Genomic DNA, 16339 nt, shown 5'->3' on the forward strand with positions numbered 1-16339 from the left:
ATGCAGTTGCATTTGTCTCTTGTTTTTTTTTATGCAATTTCCATCAGAGATAATACTCTCGAATACATGTGGATGCACTCACACATGCATGCACAAAGCAGCACTTCATGCGTAGCACACGCTTCTTGATTAGACCGGGGTTCGAGTCCATCACCACCAAATATGGAGGATGCGGAAACGTCAAGGAAAGACCACCGCATATCCTGGAGCAGTATGACCTTAGTTGCTAATGCTCCTAAAAACCAAAACAACAACAACAAAGCAGCACTTCAGGTTTTATTTATTTTTTTATCTTGAGTGCTATCACTGCATAATGTTAGGAAATATTAGGTCTTTTCTCTACAACTGCCCTGAATTGGATTATCATAATTTAACACATTTAATAAATAGTAAATAAATACATTAAACCACCTTATGTGTTGGATCTGTGTCTTCTTTTTCCGAAGTAAATACTTCATATTATAATATAAAATTAATTTAAGATTTAAAACCACTGCATTTTGGGATCTTATCGGGAATACGGTGAATTGTAGCAAAATGGAACTGCATTATTGAATATGCCTGAGGGTTGTTCAATGTCTCCTGGTGTATGTATGGTACTGACAAGTGCGGCCGACCGGGCTAGCCGAGTGGGTAAAGTACCTGCCCGGCAACCCAAAGGTCGCGGGTTCGATTCCCGCCTCGGGCTTGGATCAAAGTACTGCAAAAACCTTGGGAGGTGCAATATGGCCACAGAAGCCGATGCGCCAACAACTACCAAATCAAAAAAAAAAAAAAAAAAAAAATCAACTGACAAGTGCATCATTGAGAGGGTAGAACATAAACAAATCCTCTTCCTCTTCCGTATGCACAAGCAAGTAGATTTACCAAGGTGTAGCAGCCTGGTTGATCCAGAGTACCCAAGGCTGCAGGTGACCTTGGAACAGTGCAGTCGCTGTTTGTCCAAGGCTCATGTGGCCTTATTTTAAGGGCCTCTAAAATCTGTGCACCAAAGTCCCCCAGACTACCTAAATCTAGCATCATCCACTAGTACTAGTCTTTCATGGGTAGTATGGTGGTTGTAATCACTCTTCTCCTACACTAGATTAAAAAGGCCATAATTTTTAAATTCAGTCAGTAGTATAAAGAATTTTCATTTTTTTTTTCTCGAAAGTGGCTGATTTGGGCAGTCTCAAATGAAGGTTCATGGGTGTTTTCTCCCAGCAACCTATTCAGCAAACTGACAGAAAAATTCATACAATTATAGACACAATTTATCTACACCTCATAGCCTTATCTGCTTTAGCACTTAACGTACACCTTATTTAATAGATCTGTCTGTGTGATCTGTTTAAGCTGGAACCAATAATTGTTGTGTTCTTTTGTTTAAGGAAACTGGGCTGAACTTGCATATTCGTAAAAAAAAAAGAAAAAAAAAAAAAAAAAACCCCAAAGACCCCATGAATAATAAAATTTTGGTACACAAATATAAAAGAACATTATGTCAAACCTGTTGTTGGGGAGTGATGGATTCTTGTATTTACAGGGAGTGCTTAATTACTTAGAGAATATTTTGGATTAAGAATTCACTTTAAATTGTAGCATATGTAATGAATTTTAAAATTATCATTTTAGTGGTTAAATAGTTATCAGAATTTACAGTTTACTATATTTATTTGATTCTTTTTGATATTTAGTTGATGGAGTTTTATGAAAGAGTATCAGGAGCAAGAATGCATGCAGCTTATATCCGTCCTGGAGGAGTAGCCTTAGATTTGCCCATTGGTTTATTGGATGATATATATGATTGGCTAAATAAGTATGGACAGCGTATTGATGAAATGGAAGATTTGCTCACAAATAACCGTATATGGAAAGAAAGAACTATTGATATTGGAATAGTATCTGCAGAGGATGCACTTAATTTGGGATTCAGGTTTTAATTTTCTATTAATTTATATAATTAAAAACTGAGTTTATGATGCTGCTTGCTTGAAAAGTGTAACTTGTGGTTAAAAGGTTTTGATTCTTTGTATAGTATGTTTTTATTGTCGACTTCATTTTCTTATTGAAATAGTAGAATCTCAAGTACTTATTTAGTATTCAATAAATTAGAAACAGTGAGTATTGCTGAAATCATTTGAACCAGAAACAAAAAAATTAGGAACAGTATTTTTATTATTATATATTTATTTTATTATTATTATTATTTTTTTTTTTTGGAACATAGGTTCTGTATTATTAGTTTCAGAATAAATGAGTAGATGGTCTTTCCCCCCCCCCTCCCAACCTTATCTGATGTATTCCTAGAAGTAGATCCAAATTGTTCATAACAAAGTTTTTAAATAAATCTAAAAATTCTTTAAAATATTTTTCTACAAAATTTAACTGTAAAATTTTGGTGTAAATACACAATAGTGAACTCATAATGAAAAACTACGTTAGCGTAAAGACATCAATTTAACTGTATCTCATATTGTGACTACCTTCACAATGCGTTACATGTATTGCACTATCTGCCCATCCACTGAGGATAAACCAATAAGCCTTGAAATGGCTCCCGCCGTCTGGGTGGGGATGCCCACTGAGAATAAGTAACAATAGTCTTCTTTATTAGTGAAACGTTACTTATTTGAGGTAGTGCAATACATGGTAACTCATTGTTGAAGGTAGTCACAATATGAGATACAATTAAATCAATGCCTTTACACTACTTAGGTTGTTTTTCATTGAGTTCGCTATGGTGTATTTACACCGATATTCTATAGTGTATTTTAAACTCATAATATATTAATTATGCCTTGAGCATTTACATTTTATTTAAACAAAATCTAACATAGTTCTTTTAGTATTAATTGTCTTCATTATAATTATAACTATTAATCAAAGCTCTTAGCTGTGCTACTACTTCTCCCAGATACATCTGAAGAAGGTATAGTATTGCATATCTGCCAACTTTTCCAGTTTTCCTGGAAGATATTTGGTATTCACATGTATTTGTCATTGTTTTTGTATAGAGTAGTAGGGAATTCAGAAATTTTTAATTGTGGTAACTAGGCAGTTCTAACGTATAATTATATAGCGTAATACGCATCACTGCATTTAGGATTCTATTAGAAAGCGTAGTATTGACAGTTAATTAATTAAATTTATTGATCTTATTAATTTAAAATATCATGCAACTGCACAAAGTGGCAGGAGTGCTGTGACTCGGGGGAGAACTGAGGGGGGCAATTCTCCAACGCATCACAGCCTAAAAAAATGTGCATCTTGCGAATTGTTTGCCGAACTCTCTGGAACAGAACATGATCTAGCCAAGTAGGATGTCTTTGTGTGTGCCAGATGCAGAGAGTGTAGAAATTAGGCATCAACTCACCATTCTACTGGGCGTCTATGAGAGCTTGAGGTGTAGGGTAGATGCCTTCGAAAAAATTAATATGAGGGGCCCGTCAAGCTCTCAGCTGCCCAACTCAACGCCAGAGCTCACTCCTGGGCATCAGGCAACACAGCGGCAATCTCCAAGGCAGAATGCACTGGTCCCAAAGGAACTAGTTATTGTTGGTGACTCTATTGTCAGGGAGACGGGAAATATATTGTGTAAAAAGGATAGATGGAACTGGACCAGGGTATGTCTGCCAGGGCTAAAAGTTGATGACGTTGTAAACCATATATCATCTTTTAAGGGCAGAAAAGGTGATATTGTTGTACACATTGGCATCAATGACATTAAGAGTAGGAGACCTGCAGATTTACTTAACAAATACAGGTCAATGTTGCAAAAATGTTGTGAATTAGGGTTAAATTTGAAAGTGTCTGCAATTCTGCCCAGACACGATAGGAGAGAGTACATGATGAGTGCCTTTTGTCAATCAATTCGCCCCTGGAGGGAATGTGCAAGGGTTGAATTTTTTTCAGTGTGGTCTGTGCTTGTTAACAGGAGAGACTGCTTCTACAGGGATGGGATACACTTAAATAGAAAGGATGCAAGAATATTTGCTGATGCTATCGAGGCAGTGTTAGGTGGGTCGGAAAACTGCTAGATTGGGGGGATTCACTGACTCAAAGGTTAAAAGTAGTCGCAGGCAGAGGTGAAGGTGATTCTTGCACAACTTCTATTAGAATAAGTAGCGACCTGGAGCAAGGGGTGCTGGGGGTTTCAGGGACTGATGGCAGTCATAGTGAAACAGGTGGGTATATGGGATGTGTTAGGGTGAATAGGAATAGGTGCATGTATACCAATGCTGCAAGTATAGTAAATAAATTTGATGAATTTGAGGTGTTGGTCAAGACATCAAAGGCAGATATTGTTGGGATATCAGAGACGTGGTGTCACATTGATATTAGGAATGCAGAATTGGAATTTGGGGAGTACAATGTGTATAGAAAGGATAGACAGGATAGGAAGGGAGGAGGTGTTATGCTGTTAATTAAGAAAAACATAAAATCAAAAGAAGTGCATCCAGTTGATATTGATGAACAGTACACTGTTGAGTCGGTTTGGTGTGACATAAGCACTGTGAATGCAAAAATAAGAGTAGGAGTGTGTTATAGGCCTAATGACTCAAATGAGTACAATGAACAATTGTACAGAGAAATAGTGGGCTAGTAAATCAGAATATCTCAATGGGGGATTTTAAATTCCCAGATATTGACTGGAACTTGTGGGTTGGTCACTCACACACTAGGAAGACTTTTGTTGATTTATTGGATGATTGTTTTCTGCAGCAGCATGTTCGAGAGGCAACCAGAGAGGGTAATACTCTTGATCTGGTTATCAGCAGTGATCATTCGTGTATTAAGAATTTGCAGATAAAGGAACACAAGGTGGCAGTGATCACAGTGTACTGATGTGGGATTTACTTAAAGATATAATTACCATCAGGGGTAAAGGAAAGGTTTTTGCTTCCGTAAAGGTGAGTACAGTGGTCTCAGACAGTTTTTAAATTCTGTACAGTGGGATCAACTGACGATGTTACCAACAGTAAATTCTAAGTGGGAAGCATTCAAGGAATTATTTATGGATGCTACTAAAAGTTTCATACCTATTTAGAAATATTCTTCAAGGTTTAGGCCTAAATGGTTATCAAATGAACTAATGAGACTCGTGACAGAAAAAAAAAATGCATGGGATGCATATAAATTATCAAGCGACTCAGAAGCCTATGGCAGATATAAGCTAGTCTGTAATCAGATCACAAAGGAAGTTAGGCAGGCGAAGGCAGATTACAAGAAATCTTGGGCAAAAGATGCTAAGAAAAACAGCAAGGATTTCTTTACTTATATAATCATCAATATCAAGCGAACCATCAATATCAAGCGAAAGATTTCTTCACTTGATATTGATGGTTCGACTGTTGATGATCCTGCTCAGATAGCAAACAAACTGAATGAGTACTTTGCATCTACTTTCACACATGAGGAGTTATTAAGGTTTGAAAATGGCAGGAGGTTATCAAATTGTAGCAGGGTGCTTAATGATTTTGTAATAACTGAGAGCAAAGTGGAGGAGAAATTGTTGAAGTTAAACATAAGAAAGGCACCTTGGGTGAATGGGATCTAACCAGTTATATTAAAGGAGGTGGCAAAGCAACTAAGCAAACCCTTTATCCATAATTATGAGAGCATCCATGGACTCAGGGGAGGCCCCCACAGACTGGAGATGAGCAAATGTATCCCCAATTCACAAAGGGGGATCGAAGGGTGACACGAGTAATTTTGGTTATTTGTTTTTTTTTTTTTTTAGTTGCATTAGCAACTAAGGCCATATTGCTCCGGTAATATGCGGTGGTCATTCCCTGACCTTTCCGCATACTCCGTATTTGGTGGTGACGGGATCGAACCCTGGTCTAATCAAGAAGCGTATGTTATGCACTGCTGCTCCTTCCCACCTGGCTACGGAGGCGCCTACACAAGTAATTACAGACCAGTTAGATTAACTTCTGTTCCGGGTAAAATAATGGAATCACTGGTTAAAGATGCATTGCAGGATCATCTAGACAAAACTGCAGCAATAATTCCGACACGGCATGGGTTTGTTAAGGGAAAGTTGTCTGACAAATTTGATAGGATATTATGATGTGGTTACAAAGGAACTGGATGCAAAAAAGAATTTTGATATCATGTATTTGGATTTCTGGAAAGCTTTTGACACTGTTGCGCATGGAAGACTATTGTACAAATTGGAGCAGAATGGTATTAAGGGTAAGTTGCCAAAATGGATAAATGGATGGTTGAGTGGGAGAAGACAGAGGGTGGTAATTAATGGGTGCTGCTCTTCGTGGACTAATTTTTTAGTGGGGTCCCACAGAATTTGGTGTTGGGTCCTCTGTTGTTTTTTATATTTATCAATGATATTGATGAAGGTATATAAGGCTTAGTATCAAAGCTTGCAGATGATAGAAAGGTTGCAGGGTTGTTAATGACAGTAATGGCAGTCTGTTACTGCAACAGAATCTAGAAAATTTAGGTAGATGGGCTGAGAAGTGGCAACTGAAGTTTAACATCGAAAAATGCAAAGTACTGCAAATGGGTAGAAGTAATATCAGAGAAACATACCAACTGTGTGGTACTACACTTAAGGTGATACGAATGAAAAAGACCTTGGAGTAATTGTGCAGTCATATATGAAGTTTTCTGAGCAATGCAGACAGGCTGCCAGGCCAGGTCATGGGGTTTTGTCAATGATATATAGGAATATTGCTAGCAGGGAAAAGGTGATTGTCCCTCTGTATAAGGCAATGGTGAGGCCACGCCTTGAATACCACGTACAGGTCTGGAGGCCTCATTTTAGGAAGGATGTCGATTTGCTTGAGTGTGTACAGAGAAGGGCAACAAGATTGGTGAGGGGAATGAATGGATCCTCTTACCAAGATAGGCTTAAGTTCTGCAAATTGCAGTGGCTTTAGACTATGCACCTGCGCGGTGATCTGATTTACGTGTATAAGGCCTTGAAAGGATTGAGCACGCTGAATTCTGATGGGATCCTTCCACTTGTTCAGATTACGAACCTAAGGGGCCATAAATTCAAATTAAGAAAAGACAGATGTAGAATAGATGTGCGGAAATTTGCCTTTAGCCAGCGGGTGGTTAATTGCTGGAACAAACTTCCATCTGTCGTGGAAGTTGATAGGTTAAATAAATTTAAGGAGGAACTGGACAGGCCATTTGGAGGGAATGGTGTTATATATATATATTTTTTGGATGATGCTGCATAAGCTCATACACTTGCTTTCTTGCATCACATGCCACTACTACTATTTGCTAGATTTCTGGCAAGTTTACTTTTAATTGGGATTTTAGTCTCCCCCTGCTGTCAAATACACAAATATGCATATATGTCATATTTTGTTTACTTTCAACCCACTATCAGACAGCTCTCCTCACTTCTACCACAGAAGATATCACTAAAAGGATCTATATGCTTTCAGTTTCTCTGACTTGGACAGTAGCAGTGTTAGCAAGTATTTTATGACTTGTTCAGTTGTAAGGGTTGATTCCCTTAATTATTTCAGTTTAAAAATATTTTTCAAAACATGCACTCTGCCTGAGGACTGATTCCTTTTCTATGAGTAGTTTTCTCTAAACATATATTGGTCGTCAGACAATATTATGGAAAAAATAAATGTTTCCATTTCATTTAGGTGAAGAAAGTGTTATTTATTTTTCTTGTAAAGTCTTCTTTGCCATGTAATTCCCAAAAATTGTTCATTTAAATTAAATTATTGAGTTAATATTTTGTTTTTGTGTTTGTAAGCAGTTGAATTAACAATAATGATACTTAATGGTGATTGATTTTTATACAAACTGTGATACTTATTCTTTCCTGAGAGACAATAATATATATATATATGGTGTGTATATACATACATATCAAATGAAACCTGCAAAATAAATATAAAATGCATATTAATAAAAAATTGATAAATATATCTTGTGTTGATTGAAGCCTGTTGGCAACACTGAGTGTTGCCCATGTGGCACCTGTGGAAACAGTTAATTTTCAGATGGCTGTACACTTACAGCATGCACCAAGGTAGAGATGTGATCTTTAATCTGGTTTATGATTGCAGAAGGAATAAATCCTGCTCAAAATTATTGCAGAATGTTGGCTTATTAAGATTAAGTGTGCACGAGTAAATGGGAAATCTATGATGAGTAGTTAAATAAGTGTAAGAAAGGTATTGAAAGTGTTGAGGATTCTCCTTGACCAGGAACAGCACACTAGATCACAGAGGCAGTGGAAGAACTCATATGAGGAAACTGTTGCAGTACTATTGAAGAAATTGCCATGCTGTGCAAGATTAGTATTGGTTCAGTGGATACTATTGTTAGTGAGGAGTTGCATAGTATTGTTTCAGTGGATTCATCAGTATTTAACACCACAGTTGAGGGAACGGCAACTTAATGTGTGTGTGTTCCATGTTTCTGATGGTATAAGTACAAAGGTGGCACCCGCTTAAAACACATGGTATTTTAAGAAGTGTTTTATTATACACCTGAAAACAAATGTACAGGTTCAGAGTGGCATATAGGCTCACCTTGACTAAAGTCATTACCCAATAATCAGCAAGGAAAGTGTTTCTCATTGTATTCTGAATCATAAATGAATGATTTTGGAACATTTTCTAGAGAGAAGAGGTTAATGCAGCATGATAATGCCTGTCCTTACACCACCCTTTCTACAGTGAATCAGATAAATGTGTATGAACTTTTGCTGTTTTCCTTTGAAAGACCTTTTTGTGTGTGTGTGTGTGTGTGTGTGTGTGTGTGTGTGTGTGTGTGTGTGTGTGTGTGTGTGTGTGTGTGTGTGTGTGTGTAATGATCTAAGAAAGTTCTTAGATCATTATAATTATTATTTCATTCATCACTGTAATTACATATATGCACATAGGTCCTTTATTTAAAATTTAAATTTAGAAATGTTCCAATTCAAAAACATTTCACTTACATGCTTTTGCTTCAGCATTTCATTATGCTATTAAATGTGGCTTTATTAAATTGAGGTAGTTTGTGTATTGTGTATGTGTCCTCCATTAAAGAGTGTATAAATAATAAGAATATCAATTTTCTGACATGGATTCAATTTTATCAACCTTAAATACTACAAGCAGGTAGCAGCAATTAAAATGTCTGTATATCCAATTAGCTAATCTGTATTATTAAAGATTTTCCAATTATTGAGTTCTATGAGTTGGCAAATATGGTCATATATATATCATTTATTCTGAAAGTCTGAATCATGAGAGTTGTTTTAGATTTTTTTAAATATAATATAATTTTTTGTGTGCATGTTTATGTCAAGTTTTGTGTTATTAATTTCTTTTATGTTGATACGAAACCACTAGCAACTTGATGTGGTGAGTAAGTTCTCATTTAGTGTAGTGAATATCATTTACAGTGGTACCTTGGTTTGCGAGCATAATTCGTTCCGGAAACGTGCTCGTAATCCAAAGCACTCGTATATCAAAGCGAATTTCCCCATAAGAAATAATGGAAACCCAGATGATTTGTTCCAAAACTCACAAATACTCATATACTGTAAAAATGATTAATACAAAATACATACATACCTTTTTTATATTTTTAAAAGCAATCGAATTTATTAATTATTGGGTAGGACGACTTTCACTGTCACTAACGGAATTACTACTATCTGTTGACTTTTTCTTTTTGTGCGACTTTAACAAGGAACCTCTCCAATGACACTTGCTTTTGCCTCCTTTTGAGGATTTCACGGAAATATGACATTGCATTGTCGTTAAGCAGATTCATCGCTCGCACTGCCACAGCCTTACTCGGGTGGTGCTTTTCTACAAAATTTTTGCACTGTTTCCCACATTTTACACACCTCCCTAATCTCATTTGAAGAGAGGGATGTCTCCATTTTTTTCTCCTCCTCCTCAGATGAGATCTCCTCCATAACCTCTTGCTGTTGCTCGCGATGCAGATCCATCAGTTCGTCGGTGGTAAACTCCTGCCATGTTCCTCCACCAGCTCTTGAATGTCATCCTTATTCACCTCCAGTCCCATGGTTGTCCCCAAGGACACAATTTCATCGACAACTGGCAGCTCCTGTTCATGAGCAAACCCCTCAACGCAATCAGACCACAGTTTTCTCCAAGCAGAATTGAGGGTTCTCTTGGTGACCCCATCCCAGGCTTTATCGATGATTTTGAGGCAGTTTACGATGTGGAAATGATTTTTCCAAAACTCTCGGAGGGTAAGGTTAGTTCCTTCGGTCACCTCGAAGCATCGCTGAAATAGCGCCTTGATGTAAAGCTTTTTAAAGTTCGAAATGACCTGCTGATCCATGGGCTGGAGTAATGGAGTAGTGTTGGGAGGAAGGAACTGGACCTTAATGAATTCGAATTCTTCCAGTAAGTCGTTCTCAAGGTCTGGAGGATGAGCAGGAGAATTATCCATAACCAGCAAGACTTTGAGTGGCAGTTTTTTTTTCTAAAAGGTATTTCTTCACTGCATAACTGAAGACCTCATTGATCCACTCAACGAACAAGATACGAGTGACCCAAGCCTTGCTGTTGGACCTCCACATAACGGTTAACTGGCTCTTCTGCACCTTGCATTTCTTGAAGGCTCATGGATTCTCAGAATGATACACGAGCAGGAGCTTGACTTTGAAATTACCGCTTGCATTAGCACACAGCAAGAGGGTGAGACGGTCTTTCACGGGCTTGTGACCGAGCATTGCATTCTCTTCTGCTGTAATGTAGGTCCTCTTTGGCATCTTTTTCCAAAAAAGTTGTCTAAAACTTGCTGCGGCAGGTAACACTCGGAAACCATGAGCTTCTGGAACTCAGCAACGAACGCCCCAGCTGCCTTAGCGTCCGAACTCGCAGCCTCTCCGTGCCTCACAACACTATGGATGCCACTTCTCCTCTTAAAGTTATCAAACCATCCCCTGCTCGCCTTGAAGCCTTCTTTGTTTTCTGTAGACGTACCTGGCTGTTTACTTACGAGGTCGGCGTACAAGGCCTTTCCCTTCTCACAGATCAAGTTCTCGGTCACAGTATCACCCACTAGTTGCTTCTCGTTTATCCACACCAAAAGCAACTTTTCTACATCTTCCAGAATACGTGGCCGTTGCTTTGATATTCTTGTGACTCCTTTTGCTACATCCAGTCCCCTTAGTTCTTCTTTCTTCTTTAATATTGTTAAAATTGTTGACGTAGACTTCTTATAAAATCTTGTGATGGTGGCCACTTTCATACCTTGTTCGTGCTTCTCGATGATTTCCTTCTTAACTTCTACCATAATCATCTCCTCCTTACCGCCTTCCTTTTCAACCCTTTTCTTCATTGGGGCCATTTTCGTAGTGCACAGTTAATAAATAACAGTCACTAAATTTGAACACAAAAAAAAAATGCTTTACGCACATATACGTGGTCACAACGCTAGCACGAATGTTCACTACAATGTTGACTGTATATGAATGAGATATGCCGACTGAGACCGAGCATGTGAGACGATTAACCACAATCCCGAGCAGCACGTGATCACGTGACGCTCGGCAGACAATTTTTAGGAAATAAAGCACAATTACAAAATGAGGAGGCACCCTTGATACACATAAACAAAGCTGCGCGTGTGTAGCAACTGAATAAACAACACCATAAATGCAGAGATACACTATTAACACCTCACATTTTCCTAAAGCACATTTCTAGGGGTTACTACCATAAAACAATAAAAACAATTTCCAGTTGCCTTTCTGCTAGTGGAATCTGTTATAAACTGGTAGTAAACTCGATCTAATTGCATTTGCGATTATACCAATAGCTGGAATTGTGTTGGTTTTTACATTATTATGGTGAAATGTGTTTCCCCTTCACTGATATAAAAAACATAAATACATTTTCAGAATCTTCTCTTCATTCCTATCGTGTTGCGTTCAGTTGGGGTGATTCTGCATTCGACTGCCATTTCTTGTAAACACAAAGGCGAATCGTGCATAAGCGAATTCAGTTCGTGTTATATAAGATATCGTTCCCCTATTTATAAATCATGTATGATCGAATTCGTGTAGTGTAAACACGTGTTATACGAGGACTGACTGTACTCGTATTGCAAGACCTCGCTTGTTTATCAAGTTAAAATTTATTAAAAATTTTTGTTCGTCTTGCAAAACACTCGCAGACCATGTTACTCGCAATCCAAGGTACCACTGTATTATAGTTATAGGTTGGTAAGTTTATGGTCATATTCTCCAAGACTTTCAACCGTACAAGACCTTTTCTCAGAATCTTTTGTGATTTTGTTTTAATTTGAAGAGTTTAGTGTAAAAATTCCTTAAATAGTCAATAATATATGTATAAATAATTAAAATGAATTAACGTTAACTACTTAAGGAAACATATGTTATAAATATAAGATGATAATTATGGCAGTGTCTTCTATGTGATAGTGCTGAAATGTTGACACATTAAAATATTTCCTAAGATGCTCAGATTTTGGTCATTCTTATTTTATCACATGTTCACTATATTTTCCATTTTGACATGCACATTTTTGAAGGCATACACCAATTTTTGTGCTGATGCAATGATATGTCTTCGTTAATTTCATGACAATTTTTTCAATAGTAATGCAACAGTTCCCTCATGAGTTCTTCCACTGCCTCTGTGATCTAGTGTGCTGTACCTGGTCAAGGAGAATCCTCAAGACTTTCAATACCTTTCTTACACTTATTTAACTACTTAGAGATTTTCCATTTACTCGTGCACACTTAATCTTAATGAGCCAACATCCAGACAGCTGAACATCCATGTTTCTCAAGTCCACGAGTGTAGCAAGTTTCTTGTGGAACAACTGTCTCAAGAAACCTCACAAGGAAAATCATATGGATTCAGAGGTGGCCAAAATGTCTGTAGTTATGACAATCAGGATAATGGTGTGGCAATATGCAAGGGCCAAAAATAGTGCACAAAAAAAACTAATTTGACTTTAGCGGTATGTGATGTGTGGCACCATATAAACCACTGGGCAGCCACAGGAACCTGATTGCAATGAGCTGCAGTAGAAAGCCAGTATGAAGCATATGCATGTACTGCCTGTGCTTCAGAACAGCTTCATTGAAAAAGGGTCCAGTTAAACCATGACTTGGCAGGGGCTAGCCACACATTTGCTTTCCTTCCATGGTTACTTTTCTTGTGGCTGCTTTCCTGTCTGCATAATAAGTTCCTGTCGTAGAAAATCATACACTGTGCTGCCACTTTATTAGGTACACCTACCTAGTAGCGTGTTGAGCCTCCTTTAGCCCTCAAAACAGCCTGAATTCATCCATGCATGGATTGAACAAGAACCTGAAAACTTTGTGCAGGAATGGATTACCATGCAGACATGAGTGTGTCACGCAGTTCCTTGAGATTCGACGGAGGTGTAGGACTGCAGCGAACAGCACTTTCCAGCTCATCCCAAAGATGTTCAATAGGATTGAGATCTAGGTACTGAGCGGGCCATTGCAGCAAAGAAAAGTCATTGTCATGTTCCTGGAACCATTCCATAGTGATTTGGGCTCTGTGCACCAGCGCATTATCCTGCTGGAAGTAACCATTTGACTGAGGATAAACTGTCAACATGAACGGATGCACTTGGTCAGCAATGATGTTTAGGTACTATGTGGCATTCAGACGTGAATATATGGGTATCAATGGACCCAACGTGTGCCAAGAAAACATTCTCCAAACCATAACACTGCCCCACCACCTTGCACAGTAGTCGTCAGACAATGGGTCCATGGATTCATGTTGTTTTTGCCAAATTCTGAGCCTTCCATCAACATGATGCACCAGGAACTTCAACTTGTCAGACCAAGCAACTATTTTCCAAACCTCGATAGTGTGCTGTGCCCACAGGAGGCGTGCTCTCTTGTTCTTCATTGATAACAAAGGTATGCAATGTGGCCGTCGACTGTTGTAGCCCATTTGTGACAAAGTGTGACTAGTGGTCCATTGCGAAATTTTGTTCTGTGCACCAAGGTTGTATTGTGACATGATGTGCGACATTGTGGCCCGTCTGTTTGCTTGCACAATTCTAGCCATCTTCCTCTGACCTGTCTCATCAACAAGCGATTTTCTTCTGCAGGAGTGCCGTTGAGAGTATGTTTTCTGTTCATTGCACCATTCTCAATACACCATTGAGACTGTGGTGCGTGAAAAGTTCAGAACTGCCGTTTCAGAGATGCTTTGTCCAGCACGTCTTGAACCTACTATCATGCCACGTTCGAAGTCCGTTATATCGCTCCTTTTCCCCATTTCAGCTACAGTTTGTATGCTTAATTGATACTAGAAAGGTTGTTCTGCTGCATTTATATCCACTGTGGTCATGTGACTTGTAACATTGTGGGACAAATCATTTGTGTGCACATCAGGGGTGTGCCTAATAAAGTGGCACTGTAGTGTATATTCTTCTTGTTCAGTCTTCCCAAATAAAAATAAGCTTCATCTGAAACCAGGTGTTGCATAACACTTTTTCCTTCTCTGTATGGTGAATTGTATTCTCTGCTTATCATTTTTGGAAACTTTTTGTAACACTGTCATCCCTGGATGGGAACATTTTCCGATACAGTTGAAGCATTCATTGAACAGAACTTAGATATAGCAAATTTGCAAGCTGCTTTTCTTGTTGACTTTCCTATCTGCATTGAAACTCAGAGGGCTTTAACATTTTCTGGAAGACAAAACCTGACTGCATGAGGTAATTTTTTCCTTTATATGACCTTCAAACTACTGGAATAAATGAAATATTGCATTTCCTGCAGGTGCCCAGTGAGTTTCAAAAATTAACCCTCTGCTTGATTGTGAGATGCATCTTATGCCATTTTGCTTATTGACAGGAACATGGGGGGGGGAACTCATGATTTTGTAAAGTGCTGTGACTTCTTATTGTTCTCTAGCAAATTTTTTAGTAACTACTACAGACTACTGATAACTTTAAATGAAATTCAACTAACAGTTCAGTTTTAATTTATGACACAAATGTGCCAATGTTTCCTATAAGCAATAAGCTAGCTAGCTTTTCACTGCTTTTGCACCATCTTAATTTGCCAGAATGTACACATGGAGGAAACTAGGATTTAAAAAATGTAATGTAATACATGTGTTTTGGAGAAGCACTGGAAACTTGCTATTGGCAGACTATTCTTTTGGTATCAAAGCTGTACAAGATATTTAAGAAAATTGAAACATTCTATTTATAAATTTAATAAATTCTAAAATAGCAAAATTTGGTTTTTTGGGATTCCCATTTTTCTAAAAATGATGAGATATGGGATCAATACAGCAATGGAATTCATACTGAATATCATTGGCAGTTTCAAGGACAGCTATTAATTTATTATTTATTGCTTTATTACCTTCAAGGAAGTTGAATAGTCCTGGAAAAATAGCAGTAGAGCATCATAAAAGGAATATATAGAATAAGAGTTAACCGTGAAGAACAGCTTTGAGATATAGTTGAGAAATTCCATTGGCATTTTCCATTTTAGCATTATTAATATTACTTGTAATAATAGAAGAATAGCTATATAATATTGGTGTACATACACCATAGTTTACTCATAAATTTGAACTGTGTGTGTAGTGTAAAGGCATCATAAAGGCATCAGTTTAATTGTATCTCATATTGTGGGTGCCTTCACAACGAGATAGCTGGTATTGCACTACTTCGAATAAATAACGCTTCTCTAGTAGAGAAGACTGCTGTTTTTTATTTTCAGTGGATACCAGCACCCAGACGATTGTTTCAAAGCTAGTTGTGAATTTAATGTGAAAAAAAAAAAAACCTTTGGACTAGATCTATCAAACCTATGTCATGGAAAATCTTAATTCAGATTTTGAACAGAACTGTTTTAATAAGAATATGAGAGCCTATGAGATTTAGATTTTTATCAAAATTACTGAATTTTGTGTAATGAATGGAAAAAAAACCAGGTGCTTTTTTTTTTTTTTTAATAACTAAAACCAGTATTTTTGATGAACTTCATCTCCAACCAAATTGTACAGAAGAGGTGGCTCTCCCCACCTTTTCAGGAACTTATCAGACCTAAATGCCTTTTTCCAACTGTAAAAACCATTGCATGGAAGCAGACAGTTTGTTTCAAGTCCCAGAGACATCCTCTAACGGTCCCAAACCTTTTCCGTTTTTGAAGCTTCCACACATGATGTTTAGCCTCTGTAATTAAAAATATCGTGAACATTTTTTTCTTGCCCAAGGGATGTTTGAATTGCAAGTAAATTACCTCCTCCAGCGTGAACTGTCTTATTCTCAAAAACCTACAAATTCTCTTCCAGACTTCCTGCGCAAATTGACGGTAATAAAATAAATGGTACACTGTTTCAATTTC

At 37.7% G+C, this 16339-nt stretch overlaps 1 protein-coding gene across 1 annotated transcript in view; it reads left to right on the plus strand.

Moving 5' to 3' along the window:
• ND-49 (NADH dehydrogenase (ubiquinone) 49 kDa subunit) overlaps positions 1-16339 on the plus strand; it is a 131251-nt gene that overhangs the window by 53974 nt on the left and 60938 nt on the right. The window contains exon 6 of the mRNA XM_090381795.1: positions 1677-1915. Within this exon, the coding sequence (XP_090237921.1) occupies positions 1677-1915 (239 nt within the window). The remainder of the gene's footprint in view (positions 1-1676; positions 1916-16339) is intronic.

The sequence above is a fragment of the Mastigoproctus giganteus genome, chromosome 9, assembly GCF_048544385.1.
Source record: "Mastigoproctus giganteus isolate SK-2022 chromosome 9, ASM4854438v1, whole genome shotgun sequence".
Classification (NCBI taxonomy): domain Eukaryota; kingdom Metazoa; phylum Arthropoda; class Arachnida; order Uropygi; family Thelyphonidae; genus Mastigoproctus; species Mastigoproctus giganteus.